The sequence below is a fragment of the Rhinolophus ferrumequinum genome, chromosome 6 (assembly GCF_004115265.2).
Source record: "Rhinolophus ferrumequinum isolate MPI-CBG mRhiFer1 chromosome 6, mRhiFer1_v1.p, whole genome shotgun sequence".
NCBI lineage: Eukaryota > Metazoa > Chordata > Mammalia > Chiroptera > Rhinolophidae > Rhinolophus > Rhinolophus ferrumequinum.
This window is the reverse complement of record NC_046289.1, coordinates 96,479,195-96,499,192: the sequence shown is the minus strand read 5'-3', so window position 1 is coordinate 96,499,192 and position 19,998 is coordinate 96,479,195. Positions and strand designations below refer to the sequence as shown.

Genomic DNA, 19,998 nt, shown 5'->3' with positions numbered 1-19,998 from the left:
CTACTGCTTGGGCCAAGACCCGACAGAGCTCTTCAGCTGGACAGGGAGGGCAGCTGGACTCTGTCCTTCTGGCCAACTTTGCTATGATTATCGAACCCCACAAGTTTTGCTTGACCCATCGCCATTTTGGAGCCTACTTTCTCTGTGACGGGAAGGAATAGCTTAGAATTTCACACTTCTCAGTCCAAAAGTTAGCAACTGGGTTTCAGCAAAGAAAAGTGACTCCAGGATCCAGAGCAGTATTGAGAAGCTCTACCAAACTCAGATCGTCTGTCCTTTTGAAATGGCAGGAACCTTGGTCCCAAGAACAATGCCTGCCTACCACATTTCATCTTTGGAAACAGTACGCAAGGCCCCCCACCCAAAGCCAAACAATTGCCAACCGTACATGTTCACTGAAGCAACCACAGCAGCCCCTGTAGAAGAAACCAAGGAAACGGGGACCTCCATCCCTCTCACTCCTTAAAACCTTCATTTGAACTTCTTGTTCCAATCCATTTCTCGAACCCTGTTCTGTCCTATTCACCCTGCCATCCTCAGACTTTGCTTGTTCTATCAATGCCTCATCCACCTAATGGTCCAGGTGTCACCAGAGCTAGACTACCTTCCGTAAAGACGCCTGCAGGCTCCCTCTGCCCTGGGGTCCCATTTTGTCCCCTATTGTCACTCTGGTCAGGATCACACCAATTCCTCCAGCTTCAACCAGAAGGCAAAGGGGTTAGAGAACAGACAAAAATAATTCCTGCAGACAGCACTGGGTCTGTTCTTACCTTCGGCAAAGGGTTCCCATTCATAAAAGCGGCCCAGGAACGGCTTGTTGTTGTACGACGCACACTGCACCTCCCGGATGCTCCTACCGCTTTCGGGACACACCTGATAAAGCAGAGAGTAAATATGCAATTAGTGTCCGTATCTTGCCAGACACCCAGTCAACTCCCAGAAGACCGCTCCAACTTTAAATACCAGTCCCCCTCTACCGAAACCAGGATTTCTGAAAATTGGCTGATTACCTACATCAAAAATTTAAAATGCAGAATTCCAAGGCTTCACTCCAAGTTCACTAAATCAGAATCTCTGTAAGGACACTCAATTTTTAACAAGCTCCCCAGGTTAACTTTTTGCACACCATAATCTGAGACATAACCTAAACCTTTTGCTCCTCCTGACAAAACGGTCTGCTCAGGCCCCTGAAAGAAAAAGGCCATCCATTTCCGTCTGTTTGACTTTGTTCATGCCATTCCCGTGCATGGGATAATACTCCCAGCAAACACGTCGAGAGCCCTCACCACGCAGGCGCTGCGTTAAACATATTACACGTACTAACTCACTGAATCCTCACGACAAACAATGAGGCAGGTAAGAGAGTGTCGCTGATTGTTCACAGACGAGCAATCTCAGGCTCGGAAGAGCCACACAGCCTGTGAGGGCAGAGGATGGATTTCACTCCATGCAGTCCGGTCGCCACCAGGCTGCGATCCAGTGTCCTCCCCATCTTGTCTCAATTTGGGCCTAAATTCTCTCCACCACTTGTGCAGGACTTCCCAGCCTTCAGCATGCAATCTTTCACCTGGGAGATCTCTTGGGAAATGCAAATTCCTGAACCCATCCCCCAAGGATTATTATTCAGGATGTTTGGGATGAGGTCCAGAAATCTGTATGTTATCAAATTATCCAGGTGATTCTGATACTCTAGTCAAAGAAAACATCCAGCTTCCTCTGGCTTCTTTCTTATTGATAAATGGCAAATATGAGCAAAGTGTGACATCAAATAAATAAATATGAAATCAAATAGTAAGACCAGAATCTCAAATTCAAATTGTGGATGAAGTATGAGCAAGCATTTTAAAACCTAGCCACACTCTGCGTAAGTGTGGTGTGTGTGTGTGTGTGTGTGTGTGTGTATGTGTATAAGTGTGTGTTTTAATAATCAGAAGAGAAAGGAATCTGGCCCTTTAAATATTAAAAGCCCTGTATGTAAGAAGTCTCTGGAATGAACTGCTAATAAGACAGCTCAAAGCCCTGATTTATACAGAAATCTACTGTATGTATCAGAAACACCAGATTTCCTGGAGGATGAGGGGACAGAGCAAAGAATGACACCAGGGAGGAAAGCATCTCTTGCTTAATGAAGGGTAGTTGGGGGTGGCCGCTGGTATAACACTCGGGGTGGTCATAATCCTGCTGCTGCCTGAGCCAAACCATATGGAGCGAGAAGCCGTGTGAAGCAGGACGTGATGGAAACTGGTGGGGAAAAGGGCAGGGAGGGCTGAGCTCTGACAATCAGTGAGAACCTGCTGGCCGGGGAGGGCTGTGGAAGCCAAACTCCTGGCAGCCCCCGAGCCGGAACCATGCCGGCTTCCAGCAACACCAGCTGTCTGCATGCAGGAGTTGGAGTTAGGATGCTTTTTACAACCTTTTGGCCAGAACCAGTGTTTTACTAGGATGTGATCAGCTGGGCGACGTGGGAGAAAGCACCGCCCTTGCAATCAGAAAGAATCGCTAAGGAGTCTGTTAAAAAATACAGATTTTCGGACCTCACCCCAGTCAGAGGGTGGGGAAGAGAACCTAGGAACATATATGCTGGAATTGCTCCCTCAGGTGATTCTGGTGCAGCCAGCCTGGCACCAGACTGTGCAGCAACAATTAAGAGCCACACCCAAGCTTCAATCTCACCCCAAATTCCTTAGCACAGGATCACAGAGTGGTAGAGCAGTGAGAATCAAATCCAACCCCTTTAACTTCCAGATAAGGAAACTGAGGCCTGGAGCAGTGGCATGCTTTGCCAAAGGTCCCACAGAGAAAGAGACAGAGGCCAGAGCTCTGCCCCCACCCCAGCCATCATCAGAAATGAGAGAGGAGCTGCTGGCTGGCAGGTTTTCGTCAGGGAACCGGACCAGAAGCAGTGGGCGAAATGTCCTGTGCTCAAAGAAGCACACCTCCGTAAGGCCGAGCTGCTCTGCAATGAGGCGACAGTGAAAAGCTGTCCTTAACTAACCTGCTGGCAGTTCCTAGAACTGGAAGCTGCACTCCACACAATCTCAGCCAGTCTGCTTCAGCCCTCTCTCTCCATCAGCAAAATAGTGCCAACAGTGCCCCTTCAGAATCACTTTGATTTGCTCAGTATTTGAGGATACAAATGTCCATTTTAGGACATGGAAAGCAGTGCACAATCCATTAACTGGAAAGTGTCAAAATGATTCGGTGTGGGGAGGGGGAAGAGAGGTTAAGAGTGTTTTCTCTGGAAGGTGAGTTATAGATGTTTTCTCTTCACAATTAACTTTTGGTTTATTTGTATTGTGTAATTTTTCTGCCATAAATATGCGATAGTTATGTAACAAAATTTATCAGAGTTGAGCGCTTCCAAACACAGCTGGCCCTCGCCACCTTGGCATGCGCTTCTAGTTTATAATCTCACAGTGTGTTTTAAGTCCCACTAATGCCCGGTATTATTACGTCCATGTGCGTCTACCGGGCCAACCAGTCACTTGTGATGGACCATTCAGGATACGCTGTCCCTGGTCATCAACAAGTTCTTTATATCCGAGCATGGCCCACTTACCTCCTGAGGCACCACCTTAAGGTGGTGGCAGGCCCACAGCAGGGGGTCAGAGACTAAAGCAGCAAATCCACCTACATTTGCCAGGAGGCAGCGAAGCCCAGAGGCTGGCGATGGCAGCCAAATAGCAGTCAGCGTGGGAAGGTGCAGTGGGAGGTAACAAGGTGCCCTGGCAGATGGGCACGCCCTTGTGTGTGACCCTGAGCACGCACACACATGATGCCAGGCAAGCTGCCAGTTAGAGGCAGGGAACTACTTCCTGGGAAGGAGAGGGACCCAGCCTGAGAAATGCAAGGCCCACAGGGCCCAGAAATGGAAGTGGGTTATTAAGACCGAATTACGGTGCAGGTGACGACACAGAGCCTGCGGGGGTGGTGGTGATGATGATGATGATATCAAGAATAGGTAACTTTTGGGCCGGCCCGGTGGCTCAGGCGGTGGGAGCTCCGTGCTCCTAACTCCGAAGGTTGCCGGTTCGATTCCCACATGGGCCAGTGGGCTCTCAACCACAAGGTTGCAGGTTCGACTTCCACAAGGGATGGTGGGCTGCGCCTCCTGCAATTAGCAATGTCAACTGGACCTGGAGCTGAGCTGCGCCCTCCACAACTAAGACTGAAGGGACAACTTAACTTGGAAAAAAGTCCTGGAAGTATATACTGTTCCCCAATAAAGTCCCATTCCCCCTCCCCAATAAAATCTTAAAAAAAAAAAATAAGTAACTTTTATTGAGCACTTACTTAAATGCCAGACACCCCACCATGTGATTTATGTATATTGGCTCAGTTAATCCTCATGACAAGTATTGTACCCATTTTACAGATAAAGACATCAAGACTACAAAAAAAATTAAATGAGCTGCCCAACATCACAGGGCTTATAAGGGGTGAAGTCAGGATCTAAACCCAAACATTTGGGGTCCAGAACCCATGCCAGTAACCACGATGCCAGGGTGCCCCTGAGACTGTATGGACAGCAAAATGAATTTGCAATGGGTTGTCAGACAGGAGGCCTTAACTCCTTCTGTTGTCAAGAGAGGCCCTAGAGGCCAAGGTCAGCCTCAGCCTCTGAGGCCTGATGAAGTGGCCCCAGCTGTCGGGAGCAGGGAGCTGTGGACTGAGGATGAAAACCAAGCTGAGCAGGGGAAATTCTGTTTCATGCCTCTTTGGAGATCACATCTGTTTGTACTTGTTATACTATTATCAGTATATGATCTCCTCTCATTTTACAGATTCTCTGAAGTTAAACTTCTAGGCTACAGATCCCTTTCCATGTGTTATACTTAGAGTGGGTTGTTTCCTGCTGCCATAGACCAAGTCACCCTCGCCTTTTCAGTCCCTGTCCCTGTATTACACCGTGAGTTTACTTTGGGCAGATTTCCTACAGACAACTGAGCCTGCCCATGGACACAGGTTCTTGTAATCTTCAGACCAGAAACTGAGACAGAAAAAAAGCCATGTAGCTAGAGATCAGGCTCACACAGGAAGGGGCGAGCAAAGACCGGAACTTTCTAGCCAGGCAATGAGCCCCGGGAGACAGCCTCCCTTCAAGTGACTCCTGTCCACCCAGAAGAGGGAGGGATGTTCCCACTGCTCTCTTTCGGGAAGAGGGATAGAGATGCATTTCAGTAAAATGAGCTGAACCCTTCCAAAGCACTTCAGGCCCTATCCAAAGTTCCATCTAGACAACTGCCTGGGGTTGCTATGCGTCACAAACAGTGTTATGGAAACTTGGGCTAGGTTTCTAGGGACCCTGGTTAATCGGAGATGACAACGGCCTGTACCTAACTTCACTGCTCGAGAGGCCACTGCTGGTGATCTTACCTTTTGGTAATTAATTACGTCCAGTTCCCCAGGAGACAAAAGAGCATCATCCTCACCAAGGTAGCACCAGGGAACATGACCTTGAAGTGTGCCTGGGTCAGACACGCTTTTTTTTGTCCTTTGCATTGGTCTGGATTCAATCAAAAGACCAGCTACCATAGCAACAAATGATGTATTTAATATCAGCACAGTGAGGAAACCTAAAAACAGAAATCTAGAATATGTCTGAACCGCCATGAGAAAGTGCGTATGTGACCTTGGGCAAAGCACTTTGCTTCTCTAAACCTAAGTGACGGCACCACTCCCACCTCCCAGGGATTTTTGTGAGGATTAAATTAGTAACACACTAAAGCTTCTGGCTTACAGCAATGCTCAATCAATGTTAGCTGAACTGGAATCTAGGTAGACATCAAAAATGAATCTGGCAGTCCCGGAAGCTTAAGTGCCTGAAAGGTAGGTGTTTGGAGTAAACAAACATTCCCCTCCTTTCTCTCCTACAGCTGGAAAACAGGTTTTGTTTTCCAGCAGTAGAATAATATAACCATGGACCAAACTTCCTTACAAGGAATCCAGCACATTTTTCAAATATGTTTACTATCTGCTTTCTCAAGTTACTTGGAACAAACTCAACGCTGCAAAAACTCTTTTACCACCTCCTACCCTCTCCAGCACTCCCCTAGACAGTCAGTGAATTGGTTTGTCCAAAAGACTTGGGTCAAGAGTTTGGATTTTTAAAAAATCAAACATAAAACTAAGGTTTTTTTAGTTTTCAAATAATTTTTTCCCATCCAAATTCATAATGTTCGCCTAGAGAAAGGTGTTTCCCTCTATTCATCAAAAATCCAAAGGATACTAATGACTAGTGACTAAGCCCACTCACTCACCCAGCATAACCCGATAATTGTAAGTACTCTGGATACACATCCACACAAATCTAGGCCTATCCCAGGAGTGCTTATTTATTTCTCCTTTTTTAGATTATCAATATATCTCTGTGCCTGTAAGAAGGTCTAAAAGAAAACACCCTTTTCCTAACTAATCAGGAAACGAGCATATGGCAAAATGTAAACTTTTAAAAACATTCAAAACTCCTACTTCCCCAAGGAGCATACAAGATCGGACAATTAAGTTTGCGAACTCATCCTAGAAAAAGTGCTACATCCCTCATTGCTGAATATCACTACGGTCACCTTCCAAGTACTCCCCTTGGGAAGCTATGCACCGACGCCAGTGCCCAGTCCACCCTTCAAAGCAATTTTGGAACTCTTTTTCTGGAATGGCCATCAGAGCTGTCGTCGTATTACCCTTGATGTCCTGAATGTCATCAAAATGTCTTCCTTTCAATATTTCCTTTATCTTCTGGTAAAGAAAGAAGTCATTGAGGGCCAGATCAGGTGAGCAGGGAGGGTGTTCCAATACAGTGATTTGTTTACTGGCTAAAACCTCCCTCACAGACAGTGCCGTGTGAGCTGGTGCATTGTCGTGATGCAAGAGCCACGATTGTTAGCAAAAAGTTCAGGTCGTTTTCATCTAACTTTTTTACTCAGCCTTTTCAGCACTTCCAAATAGTAAACTTGGTTAACTGTTTGTCCAGTTGGTACAAATTCATGATGAATAATCCCTCTGATATCAAAAAAGGTTAACAACATCGTTGCAACAAGTTCGCGAACTGAATTGTCCGCCTCGTACATTTGCTAGTAGCTACTTCAGAGACCACATGAATAAGACTGGTTTCCTTCCCTGTGCTATCTGCTATGGCAGGATGTGAACTTCTTTCAAAGGCAAAAGGTCACTGCGTTCCTGCTATGTGTCAGGTGTCCTGACGACTGAGGATCCAGAGAGGAATCCCTCCTACTAGTCTCTTGCAAGGATTTCACAGGTCACAGTGAGAAAAATACATAAACCAAACTAAGGAATGAAATGAGAAGAATTTAATGAATTAGTTTGGCACTAAATTTCTAACTTTGCAAAACAGGGAGTTAACTGATCCTTCCTCAGATTGGTAAAATAAGGAAATAAAAATTGTTAATATACTATATGCAATTAAAACTATAACTGAAAATTAAAATGTGGCTTGCAGGCATCAGCAGGGTGGAAGGAGAGGGGGTTATTTCTTCAGCGTTCAGGGTGAGAAGTTGACAGAGAAAAATTTTGAAGTTGATATATCAAGAAGCAGAGGTATGAGCATGCTACTTAGAGTTACGGAGAGAATGACCATGAAAAAACAAAACATTAAAAATGACTGTGACTACATCTTGGGAGGGGGACGAAGACATACCTCTCTCTACCACTGTGATATTTCTTACTCTTTGCACTGCTTTTTATAAACATGACGAGTGACAACTGTGAACAGTTCACACATAGGTGTGTGTATGTGTGTCATACATATAAATTTCATACATATGAAATATGTGAATATTTGTATTTACTATTTACACACTCGTATTCACATATAGTGCACATATGTATATGAAAGGCCACTAATAGAATATGAAAAACTTTCTATGGAAAATGCCAAATGGTCTGAGAAGATGGAAAGCAGACTGAGGCAAAAAGCGCTGACACTAGCACATACTTCCCAGATAAGGAGGTTGGTGATAAGCTCATGATAAGAGAAGGTTACGCTGAGACCCCCAGTAAGATGTCCTGTCCGTCCAGTAACTGGCCCCACGGTTCCTGGTGAGTTTTATACCTTCCAGAATTGCACTGAATTCTTACCCGGCCCACTTGCTACATTTCTCCTTAAAACAGCAGTCAGGAAGTTGTCAGCAACTCTTTTATTCAATAGCAGACTAGAAACGGGGTAGAATTAGAATCTGCCTGGACAGAGCGTAGTTAACTTCATTTGTGATGTGTCCAACATTTTCCTTTCATTTTCACTTACTTTGAGGCAGAAACAACTCTGTGTGGATAAATTCACTGTCAGAAGCCAGCCCCACCCAGGGAAATTTACTGGAGAGTCACTGATATCAGAACTCAGCACACTCCTGTTTGCTAAAAGCTGCTTTTAGCCCAAGGAGTTTTTCCCCTCATAACAGTAAGTGCACTCTGTCTAAACTCAGAGTCACGCCTCCTTTGGCAACGAAGGCCCTTCACAACTTACAGCCTTGTCCCTGCCTTGCTCTACTAGCCCCCTTCTCCAGAAGGAGCTGGAGCGTCAGTCTCCTCTCTGGGGAGAATTCAGGGTGCTTCAGAGAAGGTGCGGAGAGAGACACCCAGGCCTCCACCACAAAGGCACAGACAGTCCGGCCAATTAATGTATCCAGCGAATAATAACACAAAACCCCAGAAACAGCTAGTGGAAAAGAATTTTACTTTAATTGCACCCCTCAGGCACAAGAAGAACTGCAGTTTGGCTTTCTCCTTCCCCTGTTTCACCCCTATAAAGACTCTAGTTGTTTTGTTCCTAAGAGCTCCCATGAAGAAGAAACTTAATTATTTACTCGATTCCTTGACTACTTATTATTTGTTGCCACAGCTGAGAACGTGCCGGGTTGTGGACAAACCACGGATGCCTCTGGTTTTACCCCTTCTCTGCTGAAGACATCATACTCGCAGACGGAGCCACCACTCATTAGGAAAACGTCTGATTCCACTGCAAGGTTCCCCAAGCGCCCCCTTCTTGCTCCTCAGCCATCATGGGAGTGGAAGGGGACTCGAGGATCCCTGCCACTCCCTCTTCCTAGAAAGCTCTGCCCTCAGCTGGAAAGCCTGCACTTTCCCAGGAAGGCCTTTGCTGACTCAACCCGACCCAGGTGAATTTCCATTGTCTGGAGAGTTCCAGGTGCCGACACAGCACATGAATGGGTGCCTATGCTCTGCACTCATGACCTACCTACCAGACGCTCTCCCACTGGCCTTGGAGCCCCCTGCAGACAGAGCTTTCTGGCTCTCGGTGTCCCTGTCCGCGAGCCTAACGCCTGGCCCCACTCAGTCAGGGTCAGCCCTGTGCTATGGACTCCAGCAAGAACCGCAATAGTGAGTAACGCGGGGTGTTGCACTAGGAGACGTGTGAGATTGATGTCTGCTCCGAAAGACCACCGATTATCTGTTTACACTGGGGTCTGTCACCTCAACTTCCTCATACACACTGTAAGCAAGAAAATAAAAACCTTTCTTATCTTTAAAGACTACATTCAGATATCATTACTGCTGATGTATTATTGATTTTGAAGTATTTCATAAAGGACATCTTCTATGAATCAACCCTAAAAGCACCCTGGAATGCTTAAAATTCCCAAGTGGCACCATAAGACAGGCCTTAATAGTACATACGAGGGCTGACAATTAAGTTCATGAACTTGTTGCAACGATGTTGCAAAGCTTTTTTGATATCAGAGGGATTATTCATTATGAACTTGTACCAACTGGATAAACAGTTAACCAAGTTTACTATTTGGAAGTGCTGAAAAGGCTGCGTGAAAAAGTTAGATGATCTGAACTTTTCGCCAACAATTCATGGCTCTTGCATCACGACAATGCACCAGCTCACAGGGCACTGTCTGTGAGGGTGTTTTCAGCCAGTAAACAAATCACTGTATTGGAACACCCTCCCTACTCACCTGATCTGGCCCCCAGTGACTTCTTTCTTTACCAGAAGATAAAGGAAATATTGAAAGGAAGACATTTTGATGACATTCAGGACATCAAGGGTAATATAATGACAGCTCTGATGGCCATTCCAGAAAAAGAGTTCCAAAATTGCTTTGAAGGGTGGACTAGGTGCTGGCGTCAGAGCATAGCTTCCCAAGGGGAGTCCTTTGAAGGTGACCATAGTGATATTCAGCCATGAGGGATGTAGCACTTTTTCTAGGATGAGTTTGCAAACTTAGTTATCCGAACTTCATATGCACATTCAAGGGTATAAAGAATTCATTGGCATGAAGTTTCACTATAGTTTCACTTTCCTCACTTTAAACATGACCCAAGGTTGACTACCTTACAGCTGAAATGTTGGGTCTATCAGAAACCTTGTTTTACCATTAGACAAAGGGAAAGGACCCTGAACCCCAGCTAACCCAGAGGACAAAAGGGAAATCCGACCATTTTATCCACAGTATTGTGACTCTGCACTTATTTGAACCTCGCATCAACCCTACGGAGCAGGTATTATTATTCCCACTTTACAACTGTCCTCAGAGAGTTACGAAACTCAGCTCCCAAGTACTGCAGCTCAGGTTTACATCAGCTCAACTTCAGTCCCAAACCCACTATCCCATACTGCCTTGCAGACCTATCATCCAATTTAACCAGTTGTTTAAAGCTGTTTTCTGATCTTTCGCTGTATTTTAAAAAGTTTCTCACTCACCTATGTCATATGTGAAAGTCAAGCAAGGCCATGTGATGTTTCTGTACATCGAAACATTAAGGAATAAATTCCCCATTAAGACTGTGATTATTTAAAATGGATAGGAGGACGGGGAGGGAAAGGAAGGAGAGATCCTCCCCCAACAGGCATGGCAGCACCTGAGATGCTCACACAGTCCTGCCTTGTGTTTGACGAAGCTGTTTCTTTTGCCCCCAAATGCTCTTTTCTCTCTTTTTTTTTTTGGCCATCCTTGGAAGCGCAGCTCAATTGTCCCGTCCTCAGTGGAGTCTTCTGCACCCCTGGGGCCGCCTGCCCTGTGCTCTCAGAGCTCTTCCCCGTATTCAGAGCACTAAGTACACTGACTTATAACAGCCACAAGTGGCCCCTTCTCTGCCATTGGGTCACACACTGGTGAGGATGGAGGGACCTTGACCTGTGATGAGACACTGTTCTGAGACACGGAAGTCTGCAAGAACACTTGCCCTGATTCAGACCACCCCGAGTGTGGATTACCACGCACCTCAGAGCTGAGCCCTCTCCTGCGAGAGTGGTTTCAGGAAGGGGGCGTTCCATCAAGAACTGGGGTGGGATAACTGGGTACTTACTTTCAAGGACGTATTTCCGAAATCAGTGGATATTTCCCACCTTCCCCAACCTACTCTCCCTTGTTTTTCTTCTTCCAGGTAAGAACTGGGAGAGATCTCTAAATGTGTGTGTCACTTTTTAATCTTTGGAGATGGCATAAGCGTCGTATTCCCTGTTAGATTACTAGCTTTTTCACAATATTGCCCTTCACCTCGTTCCTCTTAGAATAGGAAGATTTACACAATTTGGAAATTCATGACATCTCTTCGCGTTGGACCTTGGGGAAGATATGTAAATGTCATAAGGTCACTGATGCTAAGATGCTAGAGCACACGGGTCCACGTGGCGAGAGTGTAAATCACACGTACAGCAGGACTAGGGTTGCTCTCCTTAGAAAGGCCTGCTTGCAAGGTTGGTCCTTGGCTGGTGTCTGGAAACTTAGATTTCAGAAGGGCTTCTATTACTCCCTAAGTGACCAGAGTGACCTACTATGTCCAAACCACATGTACAAGCAATACAGTTTATGCTAAAAACCTGCTTTCCTTTTGGGAGCCTGGAAGTTTAGTATGTAACAGGCAGAGGGTTCCTATATGACCAGCTCCCCAAAAAAACCTTGGGCACGAAGTCTCTAATGAGCTTCCCTGGTTGACAACACTTCACACGTGTTGTCACAACTCATTGCTAGGGAATTAAGTGTGTCCTGTGGACTCCACTGGAAGAGGACTCATGAAAGCTGGTACCTGGTTTCCTCTGGACTTGGCCCCATGCACCTTTCTGTCTGCTGATTTTCCTCTCCATCCTTTTGTTGTAATAACTCATAGCTGTGGGTATGGCCATACGCTGAGTCCTATAAGTCCTCCTGGCAAATCACTGAGCCTAGGAGTGATTTGGGAGATCCCGAACGCAGGGAGTTTTAAAATGTTCATAGGTTATGGCCCAAGTCACAAGCAGCCACGGGCTTAGGAAAAGAAAGGATGCAGTAATAGGACCTCTGAGGAAGGCTGTCTCTCAAAAAGAGTAGGTAGGATGCGGCTTGGGATGACAGGGGGCCCTGGGGAGGACGCTGTGCAAAAGGTGACAGCAGAGAGGGAATTACACCTGGATGATCCCTTGTCAATGTTTACTTCTTTGTCCTGGGCTTCAGACATGGTTTTGCCTATCTGCAAAATGATAGCAGACATCATGAATGCCCAAGAATTTCCTACGATTCACTGCAATTCAATCTCTTCAGCGGTGTAGTTATTCCAGCAACCAGAGAAGCCACAGCTGATGCAAGGGGAGAGCCAGCCCGGCAGCACAGGTCTGACAAACAGTGCATGGCTTCAAACACTGTAGGTTAAATGAAAGAAACACTCAGTAGCTATCAGGTCCGCACATATGCCAAAGGCCCCCTCCCTTTTCCCTTCTCTTTATGATTTACTTGGTCTTCAAAATTAAAAAATGGACTCGTCAATGGGGGAATGTGTTTTCCATTAGAAATGAATTCACTTCATTCTAAAAGGACTGCAATGGATCTGCGAGAACAGGGACCACGTCTGATCAGACACAAGCACTTCTTTTTGATTTATGATCCTCATAACAACTCTGCAAGGTAGAATATATGACTTTTATCTTCCACAGCGCCTGGTCTGTTACAAAACAAGCAGCGACGCTCAATTAAGACGCACTGGTTGACTGATTAGTAACGGCTTTAGAAAAATTACTGCTTTACAAAAGTGAGTAATTTCTGCAGCCTGTCAGTGGAAGAACAAGCTCAAAAGCAACCCAGGCATTCAGAGGAATTATTAAAATCACAAATTAAGTCATTTCTATGGACTCTGCAGCAGGAAATATATTTTTAACGAGGAAATTGAAGCTAATATATAACAGCTGTCCTGTTATCCAGTAACGGAGTATTAAGGCAGATTAAATTATTAATGAAAAATATAGCAACTTGGAAATTTAACCTTTAAACATTCTCTATTCCTTTTTCTTTTATATATCGTCTTTACACCGATATGTAACAAAAACACATTTGGTCACCTTATGTAGTTTCCGTTTATAATATCCTTTGCTACTCATTAGCTGTGGAATCTTCAGCAAGTGACCCACGACCAGACTTTTTCACTGTGCAGCATCCAAAGTGTTGACGCCTGGCAGAGCAGGGACCCTCCGGGGAACTTCCTGCACGATCCCCACGCTAGTCACACCACCCAAAGCTCCCACTTATTTGGCGCCACCACTGGAGGCCCTAAATCAACCAAACCGCACTTGACCCACAGACCCATGAAGCAAAGAATATTGTGGACATAAAGCCGCTGAGAATTTGGAAGTTGTTTGATCTGCAGCAATCGTTATGTTGCTGTTTGATATAAGCAATAGATTGTCCATAAGTGATTCAAGAAGTTACTCCTAAGTTACTAAAGTGATAACCTTACATAAAAAAAGAAAAGTGTATGGGGAGAACAAATGGAGAGAAATGAGAGAAAGGAAGATAAAAGTGCATTTAGCATAGTCTGAAAAAAACACGCTCTCGCCGTCTTCCACACGTTTCCCGCCAACCGACAGGAGGTAAGCGTAGCAGTCACTCCAGGCCCCACGAGGCCTTGGGTACTCACGTTGGGGTTGCACAGCTTGTACTGGCGATAAGCTCCGATGCAGGAGATTGCCGCCGACCGGGCGGGCTGGGAGAAGCTCGGGTTTGCCCTGTGCGCCCCCATGCCGTGGTTGCTGCTTGTTTCCGGGCTGTGGAAGAGACTCGAAGCTGCAGGGAAGCCCTGCTCATGGGTCAAAGGCAGATGGTAGATGGAGGCCTCTGAGGCCTGCAGTCCAGAACGAGGGCCGCCGTCACTCTGGTACAGAGCTCCGTGCTGGGAGGCCCGGCCGGCTGGCGGGCTATAGCCATGGCTGGGACCAGATGGCCCCTGGGACCTGGAATGCCCGGCCGAGGGCCTCTGCCTCCGGAGCCTCTGCGGTGAGTGTGAGGAGTCCGTCTGCAGTGGTAAGATGTACGGGGCCTTCCCATAGCCGTACTTGCCAGGGCCGATCGGACCTCGGGTCCTGCTCCTACAGAGACACACACAAGAAAGGAGATGAACAGTCACAGGAAGTTTCACGTTCAGCCAGAGCGCTGGCCCACGGTGGAGGGGACCGGGTAAAAAGACAAGCCTGGGAGCTAACCTGCGGTGCAACAGAGAGGCAGAGGGAGGGCATTCCAGGGGAAGGGAACATCACAGGGGCCGGGACGAGGCTCTGCGGAGGCTGGGAAGTAGAATGAAGATGGGAATCAATGGTGGGCGATGGGAGTGGTTGAAAATGAGGTCAGGTTGGGAAGTTGTGGTCAGTACGTGACTTACATCAGGGAGTTTGGGTACTTTTGTAAATTGTAGGGAACCACTGGAGGTTTTTTTGAGGAATATAAAGATATCATTGTGATTTCAGCCATAGTAACTTCCTGTTCATTTTTTTCTGGTAATAGTTTGTGGGGTTTTTTTGTCACTCACCTGTGCCTGATAGTCCAGACTCTGTTTCCATTATCATTCATGCCCAAATAGCTTTCCCAGGTAAGCAGAACTTAGCTAAGCAACCAGGTTCTAATGCAGTCCTAAGCCTGAGCTGCACTGGGTCTAACTTAATCCATGAAGAAATTAGGAGGTTGAGCAACTGGCTACTCCGTCACTCCTGAGGCAACCCACGGGGGACAATGGGTACACGGTCACCTTCACATTGGTGTGGCTCCTTAGATTTTGTGGAGACCTGTTGCTTCGTGAGACTCTATGAAAATTATATAAAGAGTGGTGTATTGGGAAGTGTTTAACAACTGGCTTTCTGGAGATGAAAAACTCTGTTGTAACATTTTTTCATTCTCCGTAGCATAAATACTCCTACCATGGCCAATGTCAAGCTGCCATTGTGAAAACACAACCAGCTCTAAGAAGAAGGAAAAACCAGCTCCAGCATACCACTGCATGTAAATTTTCGGTTTTCGAACATCTCCATTGACAAACATTTTGGTTTATGAACGCCGTAAACCTGGAAGTAACTGCTTTGGTTTTCGAACACAACTCAGAAGTCGAATATGTCACACGGCTTCCGCTGAGTGCAAGATCCTGAGGCTGTCGGCTGTTTTCGAACGTTTCAGAACTCGTGGATTACATTAGAAAACCGAGGTACCACTGTATTATGAAACTACTGTTTGTAAAACATAGGAAGGCTAAAGAAATACAAAAATGGATCAGACAAAACTCCTACTTATTTGGCGCCACCACTGGATGCCCTAAATCAACCAAACCGCACTTGACCCACAGACCCATGTAGAAGAATATTGTGGATATAAAGCCACTGAGAACACCTCAACCTTACAATTGAAAGCATCTGTAACATAACACAAGGTGGGGTAAAGGCCTTGGAGACATTACAAAAATGGCGCTTTGGGAATTCTGAGGCAAGAGGAAATGCTTTTGTCTGGAGGGATCTGAGAAAGTTTCACTATCCCTGGTCTAAGGCTTGGGAAGCACAGTTTCCAATATTCTGTGGAAGGACTTAAGTAAGGCATGTGACTCTTATTTATGTTTAAAATGACTGAACTGGATTAAATGACTGTGAAGATCATTCCAGCTCTAAAATTATATGCTTCCATAATAATTAATTCTACTTTTACGTAAAATTGGAAATGTGCCCAAGGGTTTCTACAAGATGGCCCCATTAAAATAAGCACATTAAAACAGCAATCAAGGTGAAACATTAATTTCTGCCCTCATGAGGAAATTCTTTCTTCACTGTACATAACCACTGAATATAAAATTTAACAGACCACAACTAATTATTAACATCTTTATCACTAATTGCACCTTCATTCTTAGCTGATATGGTTTTGAATTAAACTATCCTATAGGGCTTACTTTACCTTTAGGCATTTCTCAATTAATCTTGGCAACACTTGGGACTCCGTTAATGATGGGGGATCCAGCATGCTGCTTTAAGAGATGCAATTAAGAAGTTAGCCTTAAAAATATATAGAACTTGAATGTAATTTGCCGTTTTCTTTCTTGTGGCAGGCCAGGTAAAATGAATGACATCATGCAAAGGCGAAGGAAAGAATTTCTGTGTGTGTGTGTGTGTGTGTGTGTGTGTGTGTATCATTTTTCTTCTTTAAAAAATCTGAAAGCCTACCAAAAATCCTAGCCTCAGAGTAAGTACCAGGTGAAGGGCCCCTGCTGAACGTAACAGAAATGAAGACACATGGAGCAGGGTTTCTCAAACTTGAATGTGCACAGGAATCACCCAGAAATCTTATTAAGAGGCAGATTCTGACTCAGGACGTCTGGCGTGGGGCCTGAGATTCTGCATTTCCAACAAGCTCCAAGCTGACACGTGTCCTGCTTGTCCACAGACCCACAGCTTTGAGAAACAGTCAAAGGACAGAATTGAAATTCCAAACAAAAAGTTGAAAATTCAACAGTAAAATTTATCATGTTTAATGGAGAAAGATAGGTATAAATTAAAAAAACAAACAAACAAAAAAAGCAAAAAAAAAAACAAAACCCTCTTTGTGACATATAAAAAAATCAGCTGGCTGGGACCAGACTGCTGCAGCTGACCCAGTGAGAGCTGCTGAACCCAGACTAACTGGGCCTTACTCCTGGGGAGCCCAGGAGGCAGCAAACCTGCTGTTGGCTGGGGATTTGTGTAAGCATCTTTCCAAAGGCTGCCCATCACTCCTGAGGGGGTAGCATGTACACGAGCAAATGTATATTTTTGTATTCACACTGCCTTGTGGGGGGCTCTGCCTAAACCGGAGAACCATTCAAAACCCCCACAAATAGCAATTCCATTTGAAGGATAATGATTCGAAAACAAATAACCAGCTAATTCTGAGTACCAGACTAAAGATAATGGGCAGCCAATTACGGTATGATTATAAGAGATGTAATTTCTGAATATTTGACTCAGAACAATTAGACAAGCCGCGGATTCAGCCTAACTTGGCCAAGAGAATGTGTTTCCCTTACGGCCGGTCAGAGCTAATTACCCTGACGGTTCAGAATGGCCTCTTCCCCACCAGGACAGAGTCCATCTGGCCACTTGTAGAGCGGCCTACATGAACTGGGCAGATTTATACAGAGTTGAAATAATAAGCACAGATGTAGCCGAGGGGAACTGTGTGGCCAGTTAACCCTTCAGGGGTCCATGTGGTAGGTACCTTGGGGGCTGTTAGTTCTGCTTGGTCTCCTCATATCCCACCTCCGGAGCTTTCACTTTGGATCCCCCACTTGTCAAAGCTCTGGCTAATTTCAGAAAGTGAAGCCTTCAGAAATAAAGAGAAAAAGCCTGGTTTGGAGATCAAAGGCATACCTGTTAGTGTAGCACAGTGGCTAATGACGTGGACTCTGAAGCCTGGGATCCTGCGTTTATATCTCACCGCCGCCACTTACTAGTTACTGAACCTTTGGGAAAGTTAGTCCGTCTTCTGACGGCTGTTTCTTCACATAGTGCCAGGGCTTGGATGAGGCCAGTACAGCACATAGAGTCACACATGTGCTGGGATAGTTGAACCTGAGAGTGATATCTTCTTAAGTTTTGCATCTCAGGGCCTGACCCTAGGTCCAGTCCTGGCCCTGCATGCATGTATAAATAAAGATGATAACAGTATCTTCCTTACCATTAAAGAGTAAACAACTTAATAAGAGCAACGGACTTAAATAATGCCTAGCGCAGCACGAATCCCACAGCATTTGCTTTAAAAAAAAGTTCTGGCTTGGCCATTTCCAAGCTCTACCAACTTTGGCCAATAATGCACCCTCAATTTTCTTACCTAAAAAAATGACAGGACATCCACTAGGATGGCTATCATAAAAAGGACAGATAATAACAAGCATTGGAGAGGATGCAGAGAACCTGGAAGCCTCAGACATTCCTGGTGGGAATGGAAAATGGTGTAGTTGCTTTGGAAAACTATCTGGAAGTTCCTCAAAAAATGAAATGTAGTGTTATCATATGACCCCGCAATTCCAATCCTAGGTATATACCCAAGAGAAATGAAAACACATATCCACACAAAAACTTAACCCAAATGCCTATCAACTGATACTGGATAAACAAAATACAGTCTATTCATAGAATGGATTATTATTCAGCCATAAAAGGGACGAAGTATTGATGATACATGCTATAAGATAGATGCACCGGGAACACATTTTAAGTGAAAGAAGCCAGACACAAAAGGTCACTTATATGAAATGTCCAGAATGAACAGGCAAATCCATAGAAATAGAAAGTAGATTAGTGGTTGTCAGGGGCTGGGGGAGGGGAGAATAAGGAGTGACTGCTAAAGGGTCCGGGATTTCTTCTGGAGGTGATTGAAATGTTCTGTAATTAGTGATTATAATTGCACAACCTTGTGAATATACTAAAAACCACTGAATTATACACTTTAAACGGTGAGTTTTATGGTATGTTAATGACATCTCAATAAGGCTGTTTTCCGTTTTTTGTTTTTGTTTTTTTATAACGAGACCATGAATAATTTCCCGTCTTATCTACTTACAATGATGTTGTAAAGATCAAATTGAGGTCACTGATAGGAATGCAGTTTCTTGAATCTGAAAGCAGTTTTTATCGTGTTTTCCATGATCTGTTTCAACAACTTTTAACAAGCCTTTATTGAGCAACTTCTGTGAACATCTCTTGAGCGTGATGTGTGACTTTTTCTGCTTGCTCCCATTTCCAGCCCTGACACGTACACACAGAGTCCTTCCCCCTGCCCCCAGCATAACTCAACGACAAGAACACAACAGTACGCGTTCCGACACCAGGTTCTGGTCCCAGTTCTACCATGGGTGTCTGGGGAAATTGTGGTTTCTTGAGATAAAGGCTACAAAGAACATTTTGGAGAGGGTAACCAGCACATCAAATATTTTCCTCACAACAGGCTGGCTGCTATCCGGGGGCTCATTCTGTGTGACGTCGTGCAACTTGGTGATGTTAACCCTCCATCAGTCAGTGGAATGATTCAAGCAGACACCAGTCTCCCAAGTCTACACAGGAACCCTGGAAACGTGTCGTCCGCAGCCATCTCCTGTCACTGACAACAGCGATGTTTCCATCCCCGCGCAGCCCCCGCTCCTGAAAGTCAAGCGCATGCGCGTATAGCCAACTAACCTCCAGGCGAGAGCCTGCTTCTCCCCTGAGATGTGCACACAAATCACCTGGGGACCTTGTCACCCTACCTACCGCTTCCGCCGCGGGAGGCCAGGTGGGCCTCTGATTCTGCATTTGTAACAAGCTCGCAGGGGGTGCTGATGCTGTGGCCCACACTCCGGCAGCCCCACGTGGGCGTCCCACAGACAGCTCAGACTCCACAGCCAAGCCCCAATTCATCCCCTCTCCCGCACAATACTGTTCTCCTCCTCGGCCTTCTGATACTGTCCATCTCAGACTTAAGCAAGCATCAGAATCACCCAGAAATCTGGTTAAAAGAGACTGTTGAAACCCCACCTGCAAAGAGGTCCAGAGTGGGGTCTGAAAAACTGTATTTCTACCAAGTTCCCGGGCAAGAACGAAGGGAAAGAATTAAGAGGTCAGTGGCGCTTCATGCATGTCCGTCAGAGCTGGAAAGCCACCCAGGCAAAGCTGCCTGTCAGGGGCTTTCAGCTAGAGGATGGCCTCGACCTCTTTTCTTAGTTTCCAGCACAGAGTGGAAGAGGCAGAATGAGAACCCTGCCCTCCGGAAGCCAGGTTGTTTGCACTGC

The 19,998-nt window shown here is 45.6% G+C and overlaps 1 protein-coding gene across 1 annotated transcript in view; it reads right to left on the bottom strand.

The window, feature by feature from the left end:
- THSD4 (thrombospondin type 1 domain containing 4) overlaps window positions 1–19,998 on the bottom strand; it is a 585,321-nt gene that overhangs the window by 461,193 nt on the left and 104,130 nt on the right. Inside the window, exons 5-6 of the mRNA XM_033109294.1 lie at window positions 13,867–14,314; window positions 771–873 (exon numbers count right to left, since the gene is read on the bottom strand). Of these exons, the coding sequence (XP_032965185.1) occupies window positions 771–873; window positions 13,867–14,314 (551 nt within the window). The remainder of the gene's footprint in view (window positions 1–770; window positions 874–13,866; window positions 14,315–19,998) is intronic.